The sequence below is a fragment of the Macrotis lagotis genome, chromosome 1 (genome assembly GCF_037893015.1).
Source record: "Macrotis lagotis isolate mMagLag1 chromosome 1, bilby.v1.9.chrom.fasta, whole genome shotgun sequence".
Classification (NCBI taxonomy): domain Eukaryota; kingdom Metazoa; phylum Chordata; class Mammalia; order Peramelemorphia; family Peramelidae; genus Macrotis; species Macrotis lagotis.
The window spans coordinates 339305187-339332262 of NC_133658.1; the positions used below are offsets into that span (position 1 = coordinate 339305187).

A 27076-nucleotide genomic window follows, 5' to 3' on the forward strand; every position below is an offset into this window, starting at 1 on the left:
TTTAGGGAAAAAAACTGATATCTTATTGTCTGTTCTTGCTATCTCTTATGTTTCTTCCTTAAGGATATGATTTCTCTCTCATCACACTCAATTTGGATCAACGTATACCATGGCAACAAAGTAAAGACTGACAAATTACCTTCTGTGGGAGGTGGGGGAGGGAAGTAAGATTAGGGAAAAAATTGCAAAACTCAAAATAAATAAAATCTTTAATTTCAAAAAGAGGAAAGTAGGAGGGGAAAAGGATGAGAAAAAAGTTGGAAATGATGATAGAAAGAAGGGAAGGTTGTGGGAGGGAATAATCAGAGGCAAAAGAGGGGCAGGGTGAAAGGAAAGAGAATATAAATGGGGGTAGGGGAATAAGATGGAGGGAAATAAAGTTAATAACTGAGAAAAAATAATAAAACATGTTTCTTTGAAAATGATTTCATTTCTGAAACAGTGAATTGAGTCAAATTTATAAAAAATAAGAGCTATTCCCCAAATGATAAATGATCAGAGGATAAGAACAGTTTTTAGATGATATTATCAATATGATATATTTAAAACATTTTTTAAATGCCCTAACTTATTACTGATAGAAGAAATGTGGTTTGGAACAATTCTGAGGTATTACCTTTTATTTATTAGATCAGAAAGAGAAGATTACAAATGTTGGAGGGAATGAGGGAAAATTAGAATAATCCATTGTTGGAGGAGTTGTGAAGTTGTAAAATAATTCTGTAGAGCAATTTGGGACTATGCCCCAAGGGTTAAAAAACCATGTCTGTCCCTTCACCTATACTAGAAGAAATGAAAAATAGAAAGGAAAAGGACCAATATGTATAAGGATATTTAGTGCAGCTCTTTTTTTGGTAGCAAGGAACTGGAGACTGAGGGGATGCCCATTGGTTGGGAAATGACTGAATAAATTGTGGTACATGATTATGATGAAATGCTACACACTGTTTCAAGAAGTGATGAACAGGATGGTATAAAATAAAAAAAAACCTTACATGAGCAGATGCAATGTGAAATGTACTATATATAAAGTAACTGTAATGTAGGATGATCAGCTATGAATGACTTAGCTTTTCTCAGCAAGTTTGTGATCCAAGACAACTCTGAAGGACTTGTGATAAAGAATACTAGACACTCCAAAGACAAACTGATGCATACTTTTCTTTACTGTATTTTTCTTGAGAATTCTTTTCTTTGGGGGAGGGGTTATATTTAATTTTAACATGATTATTGTAGTAATGTTTTTCATGACCACATACTTATAACCTCTATCAAACAACTTGCTTTTTCAATCAGAGAGATTTGGGTGAGAGGAAGGAAGAGAATTCAGAGCTCAAGGATTTAAAAGTGAATGTTGAAATTTGTTTTTGCATGTAACTGGAGAAAATTAAATTAAATTGAATTAAAAAGATATATTGCTATAATCTTGCACATAAATTTTTATATCAATGTTCATTAAGAAAATCCAATGTCTGTTTTGTATCAATATTCATTAAGAAAATCCAATTTCTGTTTTGACTCCCCTGGTTTAGGTAACAAGACCATATATCAAATAGCAGAAATTTTTGCAGGATTCTTTCTTTACCTATTTTTCAAATATTTTATGTAGTTTTGTTTTGTTTTATTTTTAATTTTTGTAAGGCAATGGGATTAAGTGACTTGTCCAAGGTCACACAGCTAGGTGATTAAGTGTCTGAGACTAGATTTGATCTCAGGTCCTCCTGACTCCAAGGCTGTGCCTTAAGGACTGTGCCACCTAGCTGACCCTTTTTATGTGGTATTTTAATTGTTCTTTAACAATTGGTAGAATTAACTGTTAAATTCATTTGATCCTTCTTCCTCTCTTCTTCCCCCACTCCCACACACCTTAAAGAGCTCTTTTATAGCTTGTTTCACTGCTTTTTTCCCCCTAAAATGAGGTTATTCAAATATTCTATTCCCTGTTTGGCAAAACTAGGCAATTTATATTTTTATAAATATTCATCCATATAATTTAAGTTATAAATTTTACTGTCATATAATTGGAAAATTGCTAATTATTGCTTTGATTTCTTCTTCATTGGTTGAAGATTCATCTCTTATTTTTCATTTTTGATAGTGGTAATTTGATTTTCTTCTTTCTTTTTAAAAATCAAATTAGCCAATATTTATCAATTATCCCTTCAAAATAAAAAAATAGCATTGTTTTAATTGTTTGATGATGATTTGTTGTTGTTTTACTTTGAATATTGTTAATCCCTTCTTTGATTTTTCAGGATTTCTATTTTGGTGTTTAATTCAGGGTTATTAAGTTGGGTTGGTTTTGAGTTGGGTTTTTTTCATTTTTTTAAAATTGCAGGCCCAATTCCTTGTTTGGACACGTCTCTTTTTTTATTTATAAGCAATTAGAAACACAATTTCCCCTAAGTACTACTTTGGTTATATCCCACAAATTTTGGCACATGTTTTCATTGTTGTCATTATCTTTAATGAAACTATTGATTGTTTCTATGATTTGTTCTTTGACCTGTTTATTTTTAAGGATTAGGTTTCCAATTAATTTTAATCTATGCTTCAAACTTTCTTTATTGAATGGAATTTTTATTGCATGATGGTCAGGATTACTGTATTTGAAATATTTGTTCAATGAATGAATAGATGGATGGATGGAAGCATGAATGAATGTTTGCATGAATGAGTAAATGAGTGATTGAGTAAATGAATGAGTGGACTTACTAAATCTTTAAAAGTGATATTAAAGAAGATAACCAGTTTCTACCATATGCATTCTCCTGGGGCCACTATTGGCCCTGGGAACTGAAAGAGCCTTAGAATAATCTAATATAGTAATTCAACAAAATTAATATTTATTAAATGACTTCTATCTACAACATACTTTACTAAGTGCTAAGATGACAAAGATGAAAAATATCATTTAGTATTGCCCCCAAAGAGATTATAGTCTAGACTACTATATATGAGAGCTTAAAACCCAATTCCTTTTAGTTATTTACATCTGTAGAACCTTGGACACTGAGAATATCACATAGTGATAAGCTTGAAAACTCCAATTCCTAAATTATGGCTCTAATTCAAGCAATTTTAATATGAGATGGAGTACATAAGATTAAAAGTAAGGTAGTAAGGTGGCACAGTGAGCAGGAAATTATTACATTAAAAATCTGTCTCAGATACTTACTAGTCCCTTACTAGGGTCACAGTTTCCTCATCTGAAAAATGAGAGACTTAGTCTCAATAAGTCTTAAGTTCCCTTTTAGTTCTACACCTATGATTCTGTTATACTATAAAATATAAATGAAAATTAGTTTTATCTTTATTATTTTATGGCATTAAATTATTTCTAGTTTTTTTTGCATACTCCAAGTATACTTATTTCTTCTTCTATCACTCTCCATCATCTGATCTCATAGTATTTTGTAACATTCTTATGTACTTATCATGTCTAGCTATATACATTTACTATTACTGCTGTTTGATTTTAAACTCTTTGAAGATGAGAACTGTCATATTTATTTCTTTATGACTCCTAATACTTGATGAAATTCAATACCCATGGTAAATATTTAATAAATGAGATGGAATCAATTGTCCAAAAAAGAAAATGAATTGTCCAAGGTCTTAAGAAATGATCTCAGCTCCTGCATCCAAGCTACTGGTGAACCTATCAGATCCCACTACTAGTGCAAGATCTGCCATGTATGACTCAACACTGAGAACCTGATCCTGTCCTGCTTTTTGAATTTAATCCAGCTGGTTTTTGTCACACCATCTATCACAGAAACTAAGGAAAGCAAACATTTCAAAGCCTTGGTTGCCTAAAATATGCTTTTGTGGGTGCAAGTTTGTTATCATAGCTCAGTGAATTAGTTCTGCTCTGCATGGACCAGTAATCTGAGGGGTTCTTTAAAAAAAACTATAGTAAATCAATCACTATATATCTGTTTAAAGAAAATAAAAAGGAGGGGGAAATGATTTATTTTATATGGTCTGGTAGCTAATGGCAGCTCCTAAGGTCCCAAGAGGCAGGCAAACATCCCCACTCATGCTATTGTTAATGGTCTTTACACTGAGCTATCCACAAGAAAGGTGCTAAAGACTAATTGAGTCTACTATGAGCAAGGCATTATGAGTAAAGGAATCATGACTCTGCAGTGACTGGTCTACAGGAAGTTGAATTTGAACCCCATAAGGAATCTTGAATCATGTGGGGATCTGACTTTGTGCAAATATTGTGCAAATATTTAAAATGCTTATGTATCTTATTTAGCCTTATATGTAATGGGAAAATCACACTCATTCAGTGTCCTGGTCCTAGAGGACAGTCTAATGCCTGCCTAAGAGAACAAAAAACATGATTGAAGCTTATTGTTCTTAGAATTCATAGAATCTGACCTGTTGGAAAGTAACTTAATGCCAAAGTTGGAATGAACTCTAGAGCACATTTTATCCAATTATTTTTTTTATTAGATGAAGAGACTGAGTCTCAGAGATCTTTTTTTCCCCATTGATATTAGACTCTGCAACTAGGGACCAAATAAAGTGTTTTTAAAGACTCGGAGTTGCAGAGTAAAATTAAAAGGCATCTGAAATTGTAGACAAATGAGGAAGGTTTTTTTTGGTATCTTCTCTAAATATAAACAAGCAAAAAGTGACATAATTATTGCTATCATCAATGTCACTATCAAAAGCAATACAAAATATTTCCCCATTGCAATCTATGAATTAGTTAATGAGAGTGCTTATTTATCTCCATCACTCAGATATGAAAACCGAGACACTGAAAAAGTGACTTGCTCTAAGTTATATAATCAAATATAGAAATCAAGATTTACAGTGATTTCAACATTCGAAGTTCTCATTCATTATCTGCTTTGATTTTCATTGGGTCACTGTTGAAACAGGAATGTTCACTTCATTTGCTAAATGAGGAGATTATAGGCTAAAGAGAAAATGACTACATGAAGTTATATCAGAAGTGACTAGATTCTGAGACTTGGCCACCAATTGAGTTTGGTCTATGCCCAACATGCTATATTAGAATAGTGGTGCAAATACTTGAAAACTTAAGTTAAATACCTGCATAGCTCATGAAATTGTTGTATGGTGTGTTGAGGAAGGTCCGGAAGCCACACGTATCATTTCCTGGTGCTGGGTCCCCACACAATTTATGCTTGGGTGCTGGATTGGTATCACTGCAGAGATCTCCAGTCTCAAAGGAAGGCTCAATCTCCATGCATGGGTCACTGCAGGACTGGATTTCTGATATACCTCGAAAGATATGATAAAGTCCTAGACTATGCCCAATTTCATGGGTCATTGTATGGGTGTGCCCAGGGATGCCATAGAAGGATGGATTCAGAACAATGCCACCTGCAAGGGGAAATGTAGGCAAATTGAGAAGTAGAATAATTTGTTTCTCAGTAAAGCTGCATATATAACTGAGAAGGTCAGAACAAATCAGTCAATAAACATTTATTAAGCATTTATTCTATGCCAGGAAATCTCAGAATTTAAATTGGAAGTGACCTCAGGGAATCATCGTGTTCAACTCATTCTGAAGAGGAATGCCATCCAAGAAGTTAATGCCCAAAGAGACATGTATTTGAAGAAAAACAAAACAAAAACAAAACAAAAAATCATTCTTATTCTTCTATCTGGTCACTCCCTAATCCTGTTCTTATTTATTCACTATGTTATCCATGACATTTTTTTTGGTTGTTGTTTTGTTTTATGGTTTTTTTTGGCAACTTCTCCACATGGAAAGATATATCTAGTTATGTATTATATAGAGAACCTACCACATTGCTGGTACCTAGTAAATTTGGACTTGATATTATTTTTAATTATATATAAAATAGATTTGAACATTCATTTTTGTAAAATTTTGAGTTCCAAATTTTTCTCCTACCTTCACTTCCATTTTCTTCCCCAAGACAGCAAGCAATCCGATATAGGTTACACATGTACAATCATATTAAACATATTTCCACATGAGACATGTTCTGAAAGAAGAATCAGAACAAAACGAAAAACCCCCAAGAAAGGGGAAAAAAAGTGAAAATAGTATGCTTTGATATGTATTTAGACTCCATATTTTTCCTCTGGATATGGATAGCATTTTCTATCATGAGAATTGTCATGGATCATTGCATTGCTAATGTCTATATATTGTCTATATTGCAAATAAGTCTATTATAGTTGATCATCATACAATGAATTTGTTTCTGTGTACAATATTCTCCTAGCTCTGCTCACTTCACTCAGAATCAGTTCATATGTCTTTCCAAATTTTTCTGAAACCTGTCTACTTATCATTTCTTATGGAACAATAAAATTTAAATATTTTCATATGCCACAATTTGTTAAGCCATTCCCCATTTGATGAGTCCCCTCATTTTCCAATTATTTGCCACCACAAAAAGAGCTGCTAGAAGTATTTTTTGTACATGTGAGTCTTTGTCCCTTTTCTTTGAGATACAGACAGACCTGGTTATGGTATTGATGGATCAAATACATAGTTGTATAAGTCTTTTGACATAGTTCCATATTGCTCTCCAGAAAGGCTGGATTAGTATTCCAATTTTCCCATATCTCTGCTCAAATTTATCATTTTCCTTTTCTGTCATGTTAGCCAGTCTGATAGTTGTGAGATGGAAACTCAACAGTTGTTTTAATTAGCATGATACCTAATAATTTTGAAAAAACATTGATAGGAAAAAAATCTGTCTAGTAACTGCCCCTCACATGTGGCACAAAAAAATTGGGGTGAATTTCAGCTTATTTTGAGATCTTATCAAACTCTTAATCTATGTTTCCAAGTTCCTATAGCAGGGCTGAGCTTTCAATAGATACCAATGAGGTGCTTATAAAGTGATGGCTATAAGACTACAGAATCATATATTCATACACATCAGAAATGGAGAGAGTGCTTCAAATATAAAATACTAAAACATAAAAGTAAGAAAGGGCCTTAGGGATCTTCTCCTTCATTTATAGATGAGCACACTGAGGATTAGAGTGACTTAGACTCAATGGTTAGTAAATTACAGTATTTATTCATGGATAAATGAAACTCAGGTTTAACCATATAACCACTGAATTTAACAAGTGGGTAAAGTAAGGCAGTTCTATAGCCTGTGTGCCCTAGGTCCGAACCCAGTGACTTCTAAGTGTTATCTTTATCTCTTAGTTATGTCTTCCCAACTCAAATTCAAACAACTCTTTTTTTTTAATGCACTCTCTAATCTGCAATCACTTAACCTCCCAGTACCACCAGACAGCTCTATAAGATATTAGCAGAAAGGTGCCAAACTACTGTGGTGAATGGAGTTCCTCATTAAATCCTTATGCAAATAAAATCATGGGTCCAGTCTAAAAAGAGTCTACAAAAATCTATAGCTTCAATTTAACTTAATACTTTATTTTCTCTATCCTTTTTGATATTCAATTAAGAAATGATTTATAATGTTATCTTATGAGAAAGGCATGGTCTTAGATTCTAGAGATAGGAAGAAAAAAATGATATTTTCCTACCTGATGGAGCTTATAATCTAACCATTTGATTTCAGGAAGTCTTTTTCTATAAGATTCTACCCTAAAATTATATCATCATATAGAATCTAGTATAGAGATTTAAAAAATATTTTAAAATTTTAATTTATATTTAATTTAAAAAATAATTTATATTTAAATTTAATTATTTTAATATTTGTAAAATAAGTTTTCAATGATTTTTTTACAACCTCATAGTTTTCCCCAATAACATTCTTTTTCGATCTCCTAGAAGGCATCTTCTCTAAAAAAAATAGTATTTTAAAAAAAAGAAAAGAAAGAGGAAAAAAATTACAAAACTGATCAGTATTAGAAAAAGTCCAAAAACATATGCACTCATGTGACCTCCCACTCATACAAACCCACAAGGGGTGGGGGATAAGAAGGACTTATAATCTTATTCATGTTCCTGCTTATTCTTTATAATTTTGCAACATTAACTTTTCATATTATGTGTATATATGTGGTTGTCTTTCTACTTATATTGTGTCAATCATGTATATTATTTTCTTGACTGCTTCACTCTGTACCAGAACATATAAATCTTTACACAATTTTCTGTATTCATTACATTCACCATTTCTTACAGCATAAAAACATATAATAGACCTTTTGACATTCTATGGCTCAACTCCCTAATTTTACAAATTAGGAAACTAATATTGTTTAGGAAAAGAACACTTTCCAAGGATACTTGGGGGAAGGGCCAGAACTGGTTCCTATTTCTCCTGCTCTCTAGTTTAGTGATCATAGGATTATGAATGTAGACAAGGCAGAAATTTGAATTCAGGTCCTTTCACTCCAAAGGGATCTCATAAGTCTTCAATCTAATATAATCATAGGTCCACTCTAAAAAAAAGTCTACAAAAATCTATAGCTTCAACTTAATACTTTATTTTCTCTATTCTTTTTGATATGCAATTAAAACATTTATTATTTTTTTATTTTATTTATTTTTCAATTAACTAGCAAGGTTAGGGACCCACAAAGCCTGAATGAGAATGCTGGAATGAAAAGAGGTATTTGGATTTCAGTAGAATCAATCAGGGAAGGCTTTACGAAGAAGGGAGGCATTTCAATAGAATTTGGAAGGAGCAGAGAGGATGAGAGAAAAACTGTAGAGAAGAAAAGATTCAAGTATCAGTAGGAATATTTTGAAATCAACTTGATCTAACCCATGAGAACTTATTCAATTATCATAGTAACATTTTACACCTTAGAAATCAGCAATACAAATCAGAGCTTGATTTATTGTTCTGTTGATTCTCTAGACTTAAGAAAATGATAGATAAAATCTTAATAATGAATATTAGACTTCAAAGTGTGTCATAGGTACATTTCTTAGAGAACTGTTTATTAAACACCTACCAGCACACTACTAGAGGTGAGTGAGAAGTGAGTGTTTCATGAGAAAGAAATCTCAGGATGGTCTAGGGAACATATAAAATACTCTACAGCAGAGGCAAACTACATGCTTTGCAACGCAGTGTCTGGTAAAGGGTCTTTTACACAGCCAGTACTTAACAATTACTTCTTATACAAAGTTGAATGAGGAGATTCATGAAATATTTGTGGATAATAACTGAGCTGAGGAAAGCCTTGAGAAATATAGCAAAAAAAGCAATAGAGAGCATTAAAAGACTTTAGGTATTACTTAGTTCTAAAGTTATTGGTGGAAATTAAGTGGATGAGACAAGCAGAATGCTGAGGGTAAGTACTATGAAACTTCACACCCAGAGTAAAGTATTCCATTCTGGATGCTACATTTTAAAGAGGGACAATAGTAAGAAGGGGTATATTCAGAAAACGGAAGCCAGTATAGTGAAGGAACCTGAAGTTATGCTACATAGAGATTCATTGAAGGGACTGAAGATGTGATTCAGTCTGGAGAAGAGAAAGCTTAAGTGGGATATAATCTTCACATTTTTCTAGGGCTATGATATGGTTATTTTTAAGTGGATAGGGCACTGTCCTTGAAGCAAGGAACTTGAATTCATGCCCATTTGGGGTTCATTTTAGTGGTATGACCCTAGGCAAGTCACTTTAATTTCTTTAGACTTCAGCTTCATTATCTGTATACTGGGTCACTGTAAAATGGTTACCTCCAGCTCAAACTCTGTGATCTTGTGATCCCAGGATAACGGTGTGTGTGTGTGTGTGTGTGTGTGTGTGTGTGTGTGTGTGTAAGAGAGAGAGACACACACGGAGAGAGACAGAGAGACAGAGACAGACAGAGACACAGACAGAGACAGAGAGACAGATAGAAACAGAGACAGAGGAGGAGGAGAGAGACCCCTATGGCAGTCTTGTGAAGTCTATAGAATCTTCAGAATAGTGATTTTAAATTCATAAAACCAAATGCATAAGACCATAAAGGATGGGGCAGCTAGGTAGCACAGTGGATAGAGCACTGGCCTTGGAGTCAGGAGTACATGGGTTCAAATCTGACCGCAGACACTTAATAATTACCTAGCTGTGTGGCCTTAGGTAAGCCACTTAACCCCGTTGCCTTGAAAAAACTAAAAATCAAAAACAAACAAAAGAAGACTATAAAGGAAAGCCATTATAATACAGCAATTAAAAAATTAAAGTATTTGGAATTTAAGTTAATGACTCTGTCCTATGACTTTTTCTGTTACTCTATAAGGCAAATGACATGAGGAATTAAGGGAGACAGATTTCAGTTCAACATAAGAAAACAATGGCTTTTTATAATTGTTTAGAATCATTCAGCAATAGAATGAATGGGTTTCTTCAAGAAGCAGTAATTTCCCAGTTGTGGATAATGGCCAAACAAAGTGAGTATGACCACTTGTCAAGAACGTGGTACAAGGCATCAGATGTTTTATATATGAGCTTGAATTAGATGCTTGATTGAGTCTCTTTTATCTCTATTATTCCTTGACTGAGATGGTTTCCATATGGTCCAGAATAGGAATATATTGCCCCTTTCTAAAAATGAGAAAAGAGCATCTCTATGTTGGAGACAACCTTCTTAGGAATTGGCTGATTGCAGTTCATGAACGATTTTTGCACCACTAAAATATACATTCTGTATCACTTAGTTTAAAATAAAAACAGAGGCAAGTGCTCTAAAATGGAATATTTTCTGTTTTTGTATATTATGTGACTCTTGGAGAAATTTCAGCTTCCTCAGCATGGAGTGAGTCCAATTTTAAGATATGCACCCAAACTTTAAAACACAAATTCATGTCATGGAAGGTTAATATTTAGGACTGAGCAAACTTGTTAGTGGTTCAACAAATTCAAGAAAAAATGATGTCACAAAGAATGATAACAATAAAACTTGACTGTAGTGCCTTGTTAATTTGGGGAAACAAGACAAACAAAATTTTAGCCAAGGAAATTTTATCACTAGTGAAATTGCTGGGATGACAAATTCACTAAGTTATGGCAAATCATAGATGTTATTAGTTCTGCTCTGCTCAATATCTTCTCCTGTAAAGATAAAGGAGAATGTATAAGGATGGCTATGGGAGGAATAAAAGAAACAAAGACAGGAAATCTTTCCTAGGTATTTTGTCAGACATAATAAGAAATTCACTGTCTTCTATCTTTTTTGCCAAAACATCTTATCTTAGCACCAAGGCAGAGAGATGGAAACAAAACTAATATAAACTGGTGTTAACTGGGATTGATAGGTCCTAGTCAGGCAAGGAATGAATGTTTTCTGTACTTATGATAATGTCTCTCTCATAGCAATCAAAATCTGCATCAGTTAGAGTTTTCAAGCAGGGTTTTTTACGTCATCAGATGGCTACTATTTAGACAAAATCTGTAAGACTTAGTTCCACTTTTAAAAAATAAAACACTTAGGGGTGGCTAGGTTGCATAGTGTATAAAACAGGCCCTGGAGTCAGGAGTACCTGGGTTCAAATCCAGTCTCAGACACTTAATAATTACTTAGCTGTGTGGCCTTGGGCAAGCCACTTAACCCCATTTGCCTTGCAAAAACCTAAAAACAAACAAACAAACAAAAACTTGAATTGGATTTGTGGTCATGAGAAAGAATGAAATTAAATTAAAAACAAATCCACAGACTAAGAGGTAGACTTTTTTAACTCAAGAAATTTATTTTTTTCTTCGCACCTATAAAGAGTCAATTTGAGGTTCCTTGACAAAAATTGGATACTAAAAAATCTCATTGTCAAATCCAAACAGTGAAAATGGATTTGAAAGCATTCCATTTACCTGTGTCCAAGTATATTCTAATGTCTTAAACATGACACTTTAAAATTTTTGTTTGTATTTTTAAAACAAAGTTGTGTTATTTTAAAAATAAAAATTTTTGATTTTATTAATAAAAAATAATGGTCTATATCATTTAATAAATGTTTAATACAATAAATAATTCATAAATTAAATAAAATTCTTTGGGTACACACCCTTAGCCCAGATGGGGTTAGTAAGGTTATGAGGGTGACAGTAATGTCTGCTTGATTATGATGACCCCAATAAGAGGGACATAACTTATAGAAATATCTCTCTTGATCTATGAATTAATTTTTATTCTTTCTCTTTGGGGGAGGTGGCTCAGATAAAATGCCACTTCCTTCATGAAGATTTCAGTGATTATTCCAGCTATAAGTCATCTTTAGGTGACTTCAGAGCTAGAAGAAACTGTTTAAACCATTTTGTCCAACCCTTTCATTTTATAGATGAAAAAACAAGACTGGGAAAAGGGTAGGTGACTCACTCAAGTTGAGTCAACTAACAAATAGCAAAACTATGACTAGAAGCCAGGTTTCCTGACTCAGTACACTGATTCTCCCTCATCTAACTCTTTTACATGCTTATTATAGACTAATTTGTTGTTTATCTTGGTATATGTCTAATTATCCATACTAGCATAAGCTCCTTGAGTTGATGACGATGTCTTATTTATTTTTGTATCCTTTATCTCGTAGCGAAGTATATTGCATATAGTAAGAACTTAATAAATGCTTGGGGGGGGGGCTATTTTGAAATGCTTTTTATTCTCCAGGACAGCACTTTTATTTCATCTTGCTCATGATACTCATAAAGTAAAATATTCTTCACATTTCCCACTCTTTACAGGTTTATGCATTCAGAATGCCCAGATTTTCACAATATTAAATGTTACTTTTAAATTGAGTCCTTCAAATTCGGAAAGTTGTATGGAATATTCTTTTTTTCTGTGCAGAATGCTCCTTTTTGTCAAACTCATAAACAAAAGTAGCATCAGGTGAATCACTGAAAATTTGAAGAAAACTGAGATCAGTGATGATTTCAGCATCTTTGGTACTCAGATACTGGGAATTGTTGAAATAGGTTGGTACAGTGATAAAAGCATTTATTACAATTTTCTCAAGGTAAACTTCAGCAATTTCTTTGAAGATATTTCTAGATAGAAGTTTTTTGTTTCCTCATTGTACTCCACTTGGACCTAACACCTTGCTACATCATTTACTACAATGAAAATTCAATGCTTCATATCTGACTGTACAAATGTATAATTAAATCTGAAACCAATCAGATATTCGACCTCAAAGACTGTATTGGTAGGGTTCATTATAATTTGATTCATTGAAACATCCCTAATGTGTCAGTTCTGTGTCAGAGAAGGAGAGGAAGATTGGGTGGTCCTATTTCCTTAGTCATTAGCCATGATCTTCACTTTCCTTCATTGGAAGACTTTAATATAGGAAAATGAGAAGCTAAAATAAATACCAACTAAGGGTTCATTCAACATGGTCACAGGTGCATTGAAGTCATTCATGACAAGGAGTAAGAAAAGTGGCTGATGAGCTGAGTTAATATCTTAATAAATGCTTAGTGGATTAACAAATATCTACATTATACCAAGTACTTCTATCTGTCTCTTTTATAGATTCCTTTTCTTTTTCCCTTTTCTCATCCCTTGTTCTCACTCATAGAGCAAAAAGTAGTTCAAGTCTCAAGGGAAACAAAAAAAAAGGAGAATGGGTCCAGAAGATGACAAGTTCCTTCCTAGCTTCAAAATAAGGATCTATCAGCAGCAGCAGCTGCAGTAGCAGCAGCAGCCACAGCACCATTACCTCCATCATGATCATTATCCAAAAATAAAAACCAACAGCAATAAACAACATTGATTGAGATATTAGGAAGTACATGCCATTGTGTTAGGTAATAATGGCACTAGGATATAATAAACATGGTCCCTACCTTCAAGAATATATTTTTCTGGAATATAGGTTAAATGAAGGAGTAGTAGGATACTAGGCTGTCCTGAATTAGGAGAGCTCTATATATCTAGCTACCAAAGCTTATTAATTTTTTTTTTTTACTTCCCATTCTACCTCTTTACTCCAGCAACGGTAATCATATCAATAATATTATCACTGATTCTGGAAAGAGCAAACATTTTATTTGTGTTATGGCTACACTCACCATCCTGTGACTTCTAGAACAAAATAATACCCTCTCTTCAAATTCTTTACATGTTTTCCCTCTATCAATTAACCTGTAGGGTCTTTGAGAAAAGGGACCATTTCTCTTCTACTTATTTCCAGCCCACTGCTTAATACAGTATAAACACTTAATAAATGCTTTTGCATAGATTGATTCATTCAGTTGAAAACATACTATGATCATTTGACATTGCTCTTTGGCTTGTTTTAACCTTTTTTTAAAAAAAAATCTTTCCCTGAGAATATGAATCCAGATCTTCTATATTTGGGTTCTTTATCCTTTGTTAACTCATTTTTATTTTGTTTTATTTTCTGTAGTTTACTATTGTAATCAGGTTTATTTCTTAAGATCAGAATAAAAGAAAACATCCTGCATAGAGACCTGAATGTTCAGCTAACAAATTTGGTCTTTAACTCATTCTTTATGACCTTTTGAATGTTTTCTTTGGGGGGAGGGGAGATTAACCAGCTTTTTCCTCAATTTTCCCTGAATGGAAATGATCCTTCCCCATTCAGACTTCATATACTATTTAGTTATATAATTATCTAGCAAATTTCCATGTAATATTGCTAATTCTATTTGACCATGTTAATATTTATCTGTCATATTAGGTTGTATCTTATCTAAACTTCATAAATTTCCCAAAGTCTAGACATAATACTTTCCATACAAGATGTGTTTCTTAAATTTCTATTACGGTGTATTCTAGAAATAGGGTTTTATTATGATGATTTTAGTAGCTGGAAGAGGAAAGATTATACAGAGGGGAGAATGTAAGCTAAAAAACAAAGTGAGAAGATAATGTCATGTCTAAATGATGAATTCCTGAACAACTGTATTACAATTAAAAAAGCCACTACCCCAACTCATGCTACCCAAATACCTGTGGACTATGTCACAGATTCAGAGGAATGTTAAAATACAGTGGCCCTTTGTCTCTTTATTTTGGATGAACCATAAGGAATGGCATGGAAATCATCTAAAGATGGGAACTGGGCAGGTATAGGAGACAATATTAAGCTCAGCTCTCTTTCATGCAATATAACATAGATGGGAGACTACTGTTCTTATTTAGCTGATAATCTCAGGAAAAATAGAACTTGGTTCTCTTAGAAAAGGCACAATTCTAACTTTAACTTGTACCACATCATCTTATCACGGGACTGAATGCCTCAAACTAGACTTAGAACTTCTGAGATATTGCTAAAAAGTGATTGCAATTTCTAATTTTTGTTCATTTAATTGAATAATAGGTTAGGAAAGAAGGATAAATCATCATGTAATGCAAGGAATGACTTGAATGACTTGAGTGATCTAATGGTATCTATATATTTTAAGAGAAAAAGCACAAGAGGATTTATGGAAAAGATATGAACTTATGGAATTTATGGAAAGATATGAACAAAATTGACACAAGATGAGAAGTTCATAAGAGATTATAACCTGCAACAATGGAGGGGGAAAAAAACCAAAAACCAAAAAACCAAACCCATAAGATCAGAGGACTGGAAATTGCTCCCATTTCTAATTTTTTAAAAATCAAATATATATATTATATACTATGACTCATAATAATAGCTGACATTGACATAGAGCTTTAAGGCTTACAAAACACTTTGCAAATATTTTATTTGATCCTCACCAAAACACTAGGAAGAAGGTGCTTGTGTTGTTCTTCATTACAGATGAGAAAACTAAAGCACATAGAGGTTAAGTGACTTGCCCAGGATCATGCAGCTAAGAAGTATCTGAGATAGGTTTTGCCTCAAGGCTTCCTCACTCCGGACTCAATGATCTATGATGCCACTTGGACTGTTTGTCACAGATGGAACCATAGAGGTAATTTAATCCAACCCACTTATTTACAGATGTCTTAAATGTGTCCTAAAGAATATGTTATTTGTCAATGTCATATAGTAAGTAAATGTTAGGTAGGGATTCGCTGGAGTCAGCTTGTACTGGCTCATAAGTGCTATATTAAATTTTCAGCAGGAGCATTTGCACCTTGGTAATAGACAATTGCGACAAATCAGGATTTGATTTTTTTTTATTGTCTAGATTCAATGAAATGTTGGAAATTTAGCATGATTGTGATATGGGTACAATATTTTTCTTAGTCAGAAAGTCAAATCTTAAGATTATGGGGTGGTTAGGTGGCACAGTGGATAGAGCACTGGTCCTGAAGTCAGAAGTACCTGAGTTCAAATCTGGCCTCAGACACTTAAATTACCTAGCTGTGTGGCCTTGGGAAAACCACTTAACCTGATTTACCTTGCAAAAAACCCTAAAAAAAAAGATTTTACAGTCACATTCCTGCAGTCAAGTCTTCTGGCTCCTAACCAGGTGATATTTCTGCTTTATTTCAACATTCTTCTTTTATTTTGTTTTTTCTTTTTAATTTTTTTAAATTGGATTTATTTATTTTACCAATAACAAATGTAGTTTTCAACATCATTTTTGGCAAAGTTTTGAGCTATTTTGCCTTTTTCTAACAAATTCAATTATTCACAAATTATATATCAGACTTCATAGTTCAAAAATATCCTCCACGTTCTCTCTAATATCTAATTCCTATTGTGAACTAACACCCATTATTGTAGGTTTGTTATAATCAGAGGAATCCACAAATGTCAACTGGGCCACTCAGAAATTAAACCCATCACCTTAGGTGCCCTTTGGAAGGTAGACTGTTTGCTGGAAGCAACGGTCACTAAATAATGGTACCACATTGACCTTTTCATTTTGGATAAGACAGAGAGAAAATGAGTAGGCATTGATGATTACTGAACTTCTTTACTATCTTTTTTCTAAACCTACTACTCTTTCCAAAAAATCCCTATTATAGTCTATGGCATCACCATCCTTCATATTCCCAAGCCTCACAATCTTAGAATAATTCTCAATTCTCCACTGTACCTCATTGGATAAATCTATTACTAAATTTTGTCACTTCTATCTCTATAATGCCTTTATTATCTCTCCCTACTCTCTACTTCGAAGTCTATGATAATGACCAGAAAGGATAATGATCATTGTTGGAAGGGTTGTGGGAAATGTGGGACACTATTACACTGTTGGTGGAACTATGAACTCATCCAACCTTTCTGGAGAGAAATTTGGAACTACGCCCAAAGGGCAACAAAAATGTGCATACCCTTTGATCCAGCAATACTACTACTGGGTCTATACCCTGAAGAGATGATGAAAAAGGGTAAAAACATCACTTGTACAAAAATATCCATAGCAGCCCTGTTTGTGGTGGCAAAGAATTGGAAATCAAGTAAATGTCCTTCAAGTGGGGAATGGCTTAGCAAATTGTGGTATATGTATGTCATGGAACACTATTGTTCTATTAGAAATCAGGACAGATGGAAATTCAGGGAAGCCTGGAGGGATTTCCATGAACTGATGCTGAGCGAGATGAGAAGAACCAGAAAAACACTGTACACCCACTCTAACAGCAACATGGGAGTCATGATCAACCTTGATGGATTCACTCATTCCATCAGTGCAACAATCAGGGGCAATTTTGGGCTGTCTGCATTGGAGAATACTATCTATAGCTAGATAAAGAACAATGGAGTTTGAACAAAGTTCAAGGATTATTCCCTTTAATTTAGAAAAAAAAGATATCTTATTGTCTGATCTTGTTATCTCTTATACTTTTTGTTTCTTCCTTAAGGATGTGATTTCTCTCTCATCACACTCAATTTGGATCAATGTACAACATGGAAACAAAGTAAAGACTGACAAATTGCTTTCTTGTGGGGAGAAAGGGAAGTAAGATTGGGGGAAAATTGCAAAACTGAAAATAAATAAAATCTTTAATAAAAAAAGTCTATGATAATGCCTCAAGGGTCATTAATCATGAATAAGAATAGGAGAATAAAGTGGCAGGGGGGAATGCTGGCTCAAGAACAAGACCTTGATCCATATAAAATAGATGCTTCTTCTCATCTCTCTGGACAGTACTATGGTATTTCCTCCAAAGACCAGGCTTGGATCGATTAGACATTGAAAGTAAATTGGCACCCAAGTGATTTACTTTCCAATGCAAAAACCTTGTTTGAGACTCACCTAAATGCATCAGGGCCTCCTTGTCCCAAGGCCAAGTTGCAACTCCAGCCAGTTCCTCCTCTGAAGAATTTGCAAAGAAGATGTTAAGGTGTGTGGATCCATCCAATTTAAGAATATTCTTCAATTCATTGACATCCAAGTAGGCTCTGCAATAGAAATATACTTCACTATTACTTCTATAATGGAATTGGGCTACAAAGAAAGATCCTGATCTAGCCTAGAAGAAAAGGTCACAACAAGAAATACTAGCTTCCCAGAAAGGTACAAAATGTCTTTTCCTGAGCCAGCAATTCTAAACATGCTTTCAATGGTCATTTGGCAATGACAGATATTTTGATTTTGGCCCTGCTGAGCACTTTACCATTTTTTATTAGGCAAATTATTCTCTGAAATGGCTTTCCTCTTTGAATTTGTTTAAAAGATAATAAATGTTCTCCTAAGATGGGATCAGTGCCTGCTATTTCCTTATTAAGTTCCAATAAATTTTCACAACAGTCAGGGGCAAATTTGCTGATTCAACTGTTTCTATAGAGAGAAAAAGAATTAAAGGGTGCATCATTACAATGGGCAATTCACTATTCTTTTCAGTGGCTTGTTTTTGCCTTTAGAGTATCATAATAGCATAGAAGTCATATGCACTTAAGTATCCAATATTATTGCTGTTTTATGCAGGAGTAAGCAAAAATTTAATAATGTTACTGTTCCAAGCACTTTGCTAGACATTGATATTACAAAGGAAAAAAAAAATACAAGCAGTACCTGTCTTCAAGGAACTTACACTCTACAGAAGAGATAAAATGTATACATACCCTAAATGATTAGAGAGGGGAGGGAGGAAGAGTGAGAGACTGATAGACAAAGACAGAGAGACAGAGAGACTGAGAGACTGAGAGGAGATAGAGATATGAAGAGACAGAGAGATGAAAAGAGAGAGTGAGACAGACAGAAAGACAAACAGACAAAGACAGGAACAGAGACAGAAAGAGGAAGAGAGAGATGGGGGAGAAAGAAAGAGACAGAGAGACAGAGAGAGAAACAGAGATGCATGCATATATCCACATTTGTGTATAAGTACATCTCTGTGTGTATACATATACATACATATGTATAATTTATAGTTGAGGAGGAACTAGCAGCTAGAAGATTCAGGAAGAGACAGCACTTATGTTGACCTTTTTAAGGTACTTGAGGATTTTTTTTTAGGTTTTTGCAAGGCAAATGGGGTTAAGTGGCTTGCCCAAAGCCACACAGCTAGGTAATTATTAAGTGTCTGAGGCTGGATTTGAACTCAGGTACTCCTAACTCCAGGGCCGGTGCTCTATCCACTGTGCAACCTAGCCTCCCCAGTACTTGAGGATTTTAAGAATTAAAAGTGAGGAGGGAATGATTTGCAGTCATGTAGAATACACCTTTACAAAGTTATGAAGACAAGAAATGAACTGTCACATACAAGGAACAAGTATGATATATTATACATGCAGAGTTTTTCTGTCCATGTATGCTTCAATAGAACATTAGGGAAGAGGTGTGTCTTTCTATTCACAGATTAGGTCATTTACTATTATATACACAAAAAAAATCAGAGGAAGATTATTTTCTTTTCCTGCTTATTTTGTTTGCTTTTCATAGCATTCTCTGTCTTCAGGGATAGCCTGTGAGTATCTTTCAGATTTATGGAAGTGGTCTATGAAGTGAGGGTTCTGGACTGATCTTATGCATATGTGATGAGTGAAGAGGAGAGTGGAAATATGAGCTAATCAGAGGCCTCTATACTCCTTATAATTGCCACATATATCCCTTATCCCTCAGCAATCTCCTACTCCAACTCCTTCCTTGACTGGGTAAACTCTCATCATCCCCCTTGATAGATAAAAGTGGGTTCCTGGAGCAATAATCACTTAACCTTGGCTCAAACATGAATAACAACATATTTGCAGGTAACCATTGGGAAAATCCACCATACTTTTCCCTAAGCATGCCTAACCTCAGAAGCTCAAATCATCTTGTGGTTCTGGGAGGCCCCCCTAGAAAAGTAGGCTTCTGTGCTAGGAGCAATAGCTAGTAGGAAAGAGCCCCACTTTAACCTTTTCAGTTTGGGTAAATCATAGTGACTCACATAGGATAAACAAGCATGATGGTTGGGGACTTCAATACAAATCTCCTGACATTATTTTTCCCCTCAAGTCAGTCCTCTTCCAAATATCTTCATTAGTGTATATTACTATCTTTCCAGATGCCCAAGCTTAGGGTTTTATTGCATATATCAATCATCAGAACATGCCATTTCTGTGTCCTTAGCATCTTCCTAATCTCTTCCATTCTCCATACTCATGACTACCACCCCTTCACTAGTTCAACATCTCTTCACTTCTCATCTATAGAGGCAAAAACTTCCTAATTAGTCTTTTCTGCTTTGTCTCTTCCCTGTCCAAGTCATCTTCCACACAGTTGCCCATGATAAAGTACAGATCTAACCATTTCACTTCCATAGTCAATAAATTAAGTTACTTCTTAAAGCCCCTAGGATCAATTATCATCTCATTCTTTTTAAAAATCTATTTTAATGTAAATTTTATCATTGACATGTAAGTACATATATGTAATATATAAATATGCACAACATTATACAAATACTCATTTTAAAAAAGTAATCACAGTGTATAAGCTTAAGGATGTTTGTCCCTCATTCTCTAAGAAGACCATGACATCAGGGAGGTGATGCCTTGACAAAAGCACATGAATTGGATTTGAGTAAGGGGAGGGGCTGTACAAAGCCACCAGCCTCACTTTCTGCTCCCAAACCATCTGGGTCCAATGGCCAGATATGAATCAGGATGACTAGAGATGGCTTTAGATGCCAGGCAATCAGGGTTAAGTAACTTGCCCAAGGTCACACAGCTAATAATGTCAAGTGTCCGAGACTGAATTCGAACTCCCATCTTCCTGACTACATGGCCAATACTCTTATCTACTGCACCACTTAGCTGTGCTGCCTTAAGAAACAGAAGAATAAGATAGATGGGGAGAAAAAAAGAGTCAAAAAGAACTTTTTCTCCAAGACTATGGATTAAATCATTGCATGTTAAATATCAAAGCATGGAATAATGGGAAGAGTACTGGAGCTCAGGTCAGGAGTCTGGGATTCAAATATTGGCTTTGACACTTACTGTGTGATTATGAACAAGTCAGTTAATCAAGAGGGGAAAATTTGTGTCTTGTATAACAGCTAGCGTTGTGAGAGCCCCAGATTGAAGGGCAAGTGACAAGGGATATAAGACTAGCTCTGTTAATATATTGTCTTTAAAAAATTCATTTCCCCTCATGAGCCATCATTTCCTCCATCTGTATAAAGAAGAGACTAAACTATGATCTCAAAGATTTCCTCCAATCTCATAATTTTTTTTGAAGATAAAGTAGGACAAAGGAGCAGTCAGCTAGGGTCCTAACAGGGAGCAGAGATGAGAAAAGTAAAATGGAGTGAGTGAACCATAGATAGACGCAGAAGATAAAGTGATTATGCTCTCCTGTTGCTTCATTAACAGGGCTACAATGACTTCATGGGAAAAACACTAAGGGAGTCAGAAATATGTGAACTTTATTATTAATATATTAATATATGCATATATAAATACATACATATATAAATTAACATACAACTAAAATGTAAGTATATATTAAAGGAAGGAAGGAAGAATGGAGAAATGAGAAGAGTGAAAAGAAAAATTGAAGGAAGAAAGGAAATAGAGAAAGAAAAAAAGGAAAAAAATAGGAGGAGAAGGCAAAGAAAGGAAAAGAAAAATGAAAGAAAGGAAAGAAAGAAAGGAGAAAAAGAAGAGGAAGAATAAGGGGGAAAAAGAAGAGGGGAAAGGAAATATGGCCTAATCAAACTACTACAGACTCTGTGTAACTGGAAGACATGAACTAGAGGAGCCTAGATCTGATTGATTTTGAAACCTCCTGTACTTTGGCCCTCAACAGAATCTGTTCTCTTCCCACTAGAATATTTCTTTACATGTCAAGAGCATCACAACTTACCCATAAAGGTCTATCTAATTTTGCAAAATTCTATTTACAAAAGGAAGATTTTCTCAGCTGGCTGAGGAGCTTGAGAAGAAAATGCACTTCTATTTTCCAAAAAAAATCTGTTAAGACATCCATTAGGAAAATTTCCATTTCTAGAAAGATGTGACTATTGACCCAAATTATAGAAAGTTGAGTTCCCTAATAATGGAATAAAAATGTGGAAAAGATCTCAGGCAGTTGTTAACCCCTTATCTATAGGGAATCTTATGTCTGGGATGGGGAAACTAAATGCCAGAATTTGGCAGTTACTTGCACAATGCTACAGAAATAGTACAGCAGAACTGAGATTAGAATCCAATTCTCTCCCCTCCCCATTTTCCTTTCCCCAAGCCTATGATCTTTCTGCTGTAATAGAGCAACAAAAGTGAGTTGTATTATCAGGGAAATGCAGCACATAATTCCAAACTATTAGCAAAAAACAAGACTGAGTGAGAACATCAATGGTTTAATTGCACTTACATGACATAGTGGGTAGAGTATTGAACCTGGAATCACAGGGATCTGAGATTGAATCTAGATTCAAACATCTACTAGATATGTGGCCCTGGTGAAGTTGTTTAACCTTTGTCTCAGTTTTCTCATCTCCAAAATAAGGATAATCTCCAAGGGTTTTTGTAAGGATGAAATTAAGTATTTGTAAAGGGTTTAGGACAGTACTTGATACATAAGCTTTAAATAAATAAATGCTTGTTCCGTTCCATTTACCCATCTTCATTGTAGCACCTTTTTTACCATTATTTTTAAGATAAATCAAAGGCTACTAAAAACAGGTGGGTGATCTTCAAAAATGAAGTTTAGCAAAATATTCATACAAATCTACATACATGTATATACATATATATACATATATATGTATATATATCAACTTTGCCAACCAGGCAAAGCCTGGCACAGGATACTGTACATTGCCACCCTCCTCCAAAAGAAAATCAATATGTGACAGATACTTGGGTCATTGTAACTTAAAAGTCTGAGAAAACTGCTTGTATTGCATTAAGAGGTTAAGGAACTTAATTATAATCAAACAGTAGGGATCAGGGGCAAGATTTGAACTAAGTTCCCTCTGTGTCCAAGAATGACCTTCTATCTGTTATGCTATAGAGTGTCTCTACTGCTGACTTTTTACTTTACATGCTTGAGAAATATTTCCTGAATGAATGAGTTTCTGAACCAAGGAATGTGATGTCAGTGCTTGAAAATGAATTGCTAGGCTAGCATAGACACATCCCAATTACCCATTTCATATAAAGCTGCTCTATAGATCAAATGTAACCATTTGAAGGCCAACTTTCAGTTTTTCACAAAGGGTCATCCAGCAGTAGTGTGAGCTAAAGATATGGGCCAGTTTCCCTTCAAGATTCAGTAGCAAGCAGGATGTTCCTATGTCCAAGATGAACAAGCATGACAAATTAAATAGCTAACCCTCTGAAGTTCAGATGTTTTCCAGAAGCCTAATCATGCTGCCCCCAATCCCTTAGTCCTTAGCAACTTGAAAGAGAAGTCCTCTTTGGGAGTCATTTTAACCTGGAACATAAAGAATAGTACCATGGAAAATATCTTTTTCTTTTCTTTTGTCCTTCTAGTTCCAAATTAGGCTAGAGCCCTGTAGTTAAGAGTAGTCCAGAAGAGATGGAAGAGTGGAAAGTTAGCCAAGTTCTTCCAGCCCTCAGAACAGAAGTGGGTTAGGTGTAGGTCAACTTTTCAAATCTTTTTTTTCATCTCAATGAGTTTGCCCACCTTTGCAGAAGTTCCCTTGGATGATGCCTGCAAATGATACTGAGGATTCTTGAGAAAGAAAACTCTCCTAACCTTATTCACAAACTCTGGGTGAAGATATATTCATTAGAGGAGGAATCAAGGAGAACTATCCTGTGGAAGGAGTGGGTTCTCTGTTCCTTAAAGTCCTTCCTTCTGCATATGCTTGCTACTTCCTAAATGAGTTCCTCTCATATTTTGTAAGAACTCAGTTTCCCAAAGGGGAAGAAGCAGGGAAACTTGCATGGTCCCAAGATCTTGTAGTCTATCTCCCTGGAGACCATACCAAATGTTTTGTATTCTATAATAGTGTCCTTGCCACTTAATGAAATAATTTCCTCCAAAATACTTTGAAGCTCAGTATTCCCTTGGTCTTCTTTTGTCTCAATGAAAAGGAAAAAATATTTGGTAACATGTCAATGTGAAGGTCTGTTGCATTTTCCCCAGTCACTCCATCAGACAATGTTTATCACAAAATGATTGACTCAAATCAGGATCAGTGGTTGGAAAAGACAACCACTGTCTACCCTGGTGCTTCTTTTCCTTTTCTCAAGCTAAAATGATTTTCTATTTTGACTTCTGTCTAAGTGCCAGTAGGTAGGATTGACCCTTGGCAAAACTATGAAGTAGGTCAAATTTGTCTTTGGCAGAGTCATACCCTTTACTGCTGACACTTCCAACTTCTTTGTCCCCACATCAGGGCTCCACTGTCCTCATATCTTATTCACAAATTCCCCTTCCTGACCCCCATTCCCAATTCATAACATACTCTCAAGAGATAAAGTTTACCATTTGGTACTCATGTGGCATTATTTTTATTTATCATCATTATTATTAGGTACGACTTGTTTTCTCATCTATAAAATGAAGCAATCCTTTTCTTCAGATCTAATATTCTATGTTCTTCAAACTCTATACTTCTATTTTAAGATTGAACTATCCCTAACAGTTCTCATGTTGTATTTATTTAACATCCCATCTGGCTCCAACATAGGTCCAACTATGAAAGTCTTTTCTTCTCCATTCTTTTAATCAAATACATTCATTCTCAGCCTCCATCTCACCCTTTCCCCAAAACTACATTCTCCGAATTTGACTTACCATAGGCAGAGAGAATTGACAATTCCTCTTGGTTAGCCCTACATGTCTAGAATTGTCAAAGAGATAGGCTTACTCTCATGATTACATTCAATTCACCTTTTGTTAGGCACTTAATATGTGGTGTTATATGTCTGTTATTGTTTCTTTATCACTGTCAAATTTTGGACTCAATGGAAGCTCTGTACGTTACCCTCACTGTGGAGCCCATGGAATGTTGGTTATATGGGCCTGAGAACCCACAGAGGGCCAGAGAACCTACACTTAGCTCCCCTGCCAAAATCACATTTCAAAGGCATGAGTGCAGTTCTGGAGAAGGATCAAAGTTCTTCTAACTGTCATAAGAATATTTCCTTTATGCATCTCACAGGGGAGTGCCAACAACATATTTCATAAATGCATTGGCCTAATATGGTACAACTCAATATAACTTGGATAAGAACGCTATAAGAAAAAGTTTTATAGATAGAGAAAAAAGAAAAATAAAGATAAGAGCATACAACAACAACAACAACAACAAAACCAGTCTTAGAATTGAATAAATGTTCACCAGCATCCCTGTAATGGAAAACAACTGTGAAATTTCCAATCTCTCAAGTGCCAAAAGTATAACATGACCATTATCATATATAGTAGCAATCTTCCACAAATACAGATGTTTTAAACACCATTACAGGCCGGCAGGGACACTGAATCATGCTAATCTGTATGTCTGTTCCTACCCAAAAGTAGTTTGCACATAAGCAACCTTCCCACACAAAACTGAAAAGTTCAATGCCAAGGTTCTGACCTTTTTTCTGCTAATGTATAAGATGGAAGAGAGCACTGAGAAAAGACTTTTTGCATGCTGATTCTTTCAATGATGTTTGCCAACTTGCTCCTAGAGATAGGCCCTGGGACCTCTTATGAGTCTTGGAAAGGTAGTTGGCAACATCTAAGACCAGCAACAGAACTCCATAAATGTCAGGACCCCATTCAGAGTTAAATAGAGGGGTCTCCTTTGCCAAAACAAGTGATGTGCTCTCTTTACAGAAGGCTTCTCCTCCCCTACTCAGTCTACTAATCCAGCCTCACTCCAAATTCCCAGCTGGCCTCCAAAACACCAAAATAGTCTCTTGACTATAGTTAGGATCAGGAGTCCCAGAAGCACTGTCTTAGTCGCTCATCAGTTCAAATCATTTGAAAATGACTATCAAAAATAAGAATCAAAGTTATTTTTACAAAGACATTAAGTGAGATAAATATCAGAATGTTCATTGTATTCATACTATTGTGTTCTGAATCAGTTCTATTCAATCTGTGAATAGTAGTAAACCTAAATTTTATGCTTAATCTCAAGGCTTCTTACAGTCCCAGTTTCATCATCCTTCTTTACATGTGCATCAAAAATGTCTCATTCTCTCTCTTTGAAAATGTTAATAGAGAAATAAACAATGAAAAAGGAAACCTTCACAAGACTTACTCAAATTTTGTAATCTGGGGCAGCTAGGTGGCGCAGTGGATAAAGCACCAGCCCTGGAGTCAAGAGTACCTGGGTTCAAATCTGGCCTCAGACACTTAATTACCTAGCTGTGTGGCCTTGGGCAAGCCACTTAACCCCATTTGCCTTGCAAAAACCTAAAAAAAAAAATCTTAGTCTTTGGCTCTTACAATTACTGCCTTTGTACACTGATGCCCAGGGATTATGAGTATAAATTTATTCTTCCACTTTGCCAATGTGACTTTCAGCAAGTTACTTTACCAATCTGAGCTCTGATTTCCTCATCCATAGAATGCAATTTATTATCCCTGACATACTTGTCTCATAGACTTGCTATGAGGATCAAATAATATCATCAATCTGAAAGTATTTGAAAACTAAAGCATAGACACACACAATTTGTCACTGTCATTTTATCTGATTGCATGTAAAAGAACATTAATGATAACTGTTTCTGGTTATGACTGAGGCTCAAACAGTTTAGCCTTCTTTCTTCCTTCTTTCCTCCAGGATCACTTCCTTTTTAACAATGTCCCAACCACAATCAATAAATAAACCAATCCACCACAGAATGCTAAGAACTCACTGACCTCAGTGGAG

At 34.9% G+C, this 27076-nt stretch overlaps 1 protein-coding gene across 2 annotated transcripts in view; it reads right to left on the reverse strand.

The window, feature by feature from the left end:
* The window catches only part of PAPPA (pappalysin 1), a 277647-nt gene that overhangs the window by 198521 nt on the left and 52050 nt on the right, over positions 1 to 27076 (reverse strand). For both annotated transcript variants that reach the window (XM_074211738.1, XM_074211739.1), the window contains exons 3-4: positions 18061 to 18206; positions 5077 to 5370 (exon numbers count right to left, since the gene is read on the reverse strand). In XM_074211738.1, the coding sequence (XP_074067839.1) occupies positions 5077 to 5370; positions 18061 to 18206 (440 nt within the window). The remainder of the gene's footprint in view (positions 1 to 5076; positions 5371 to 18060; positions 18207 to 27076) is intronic.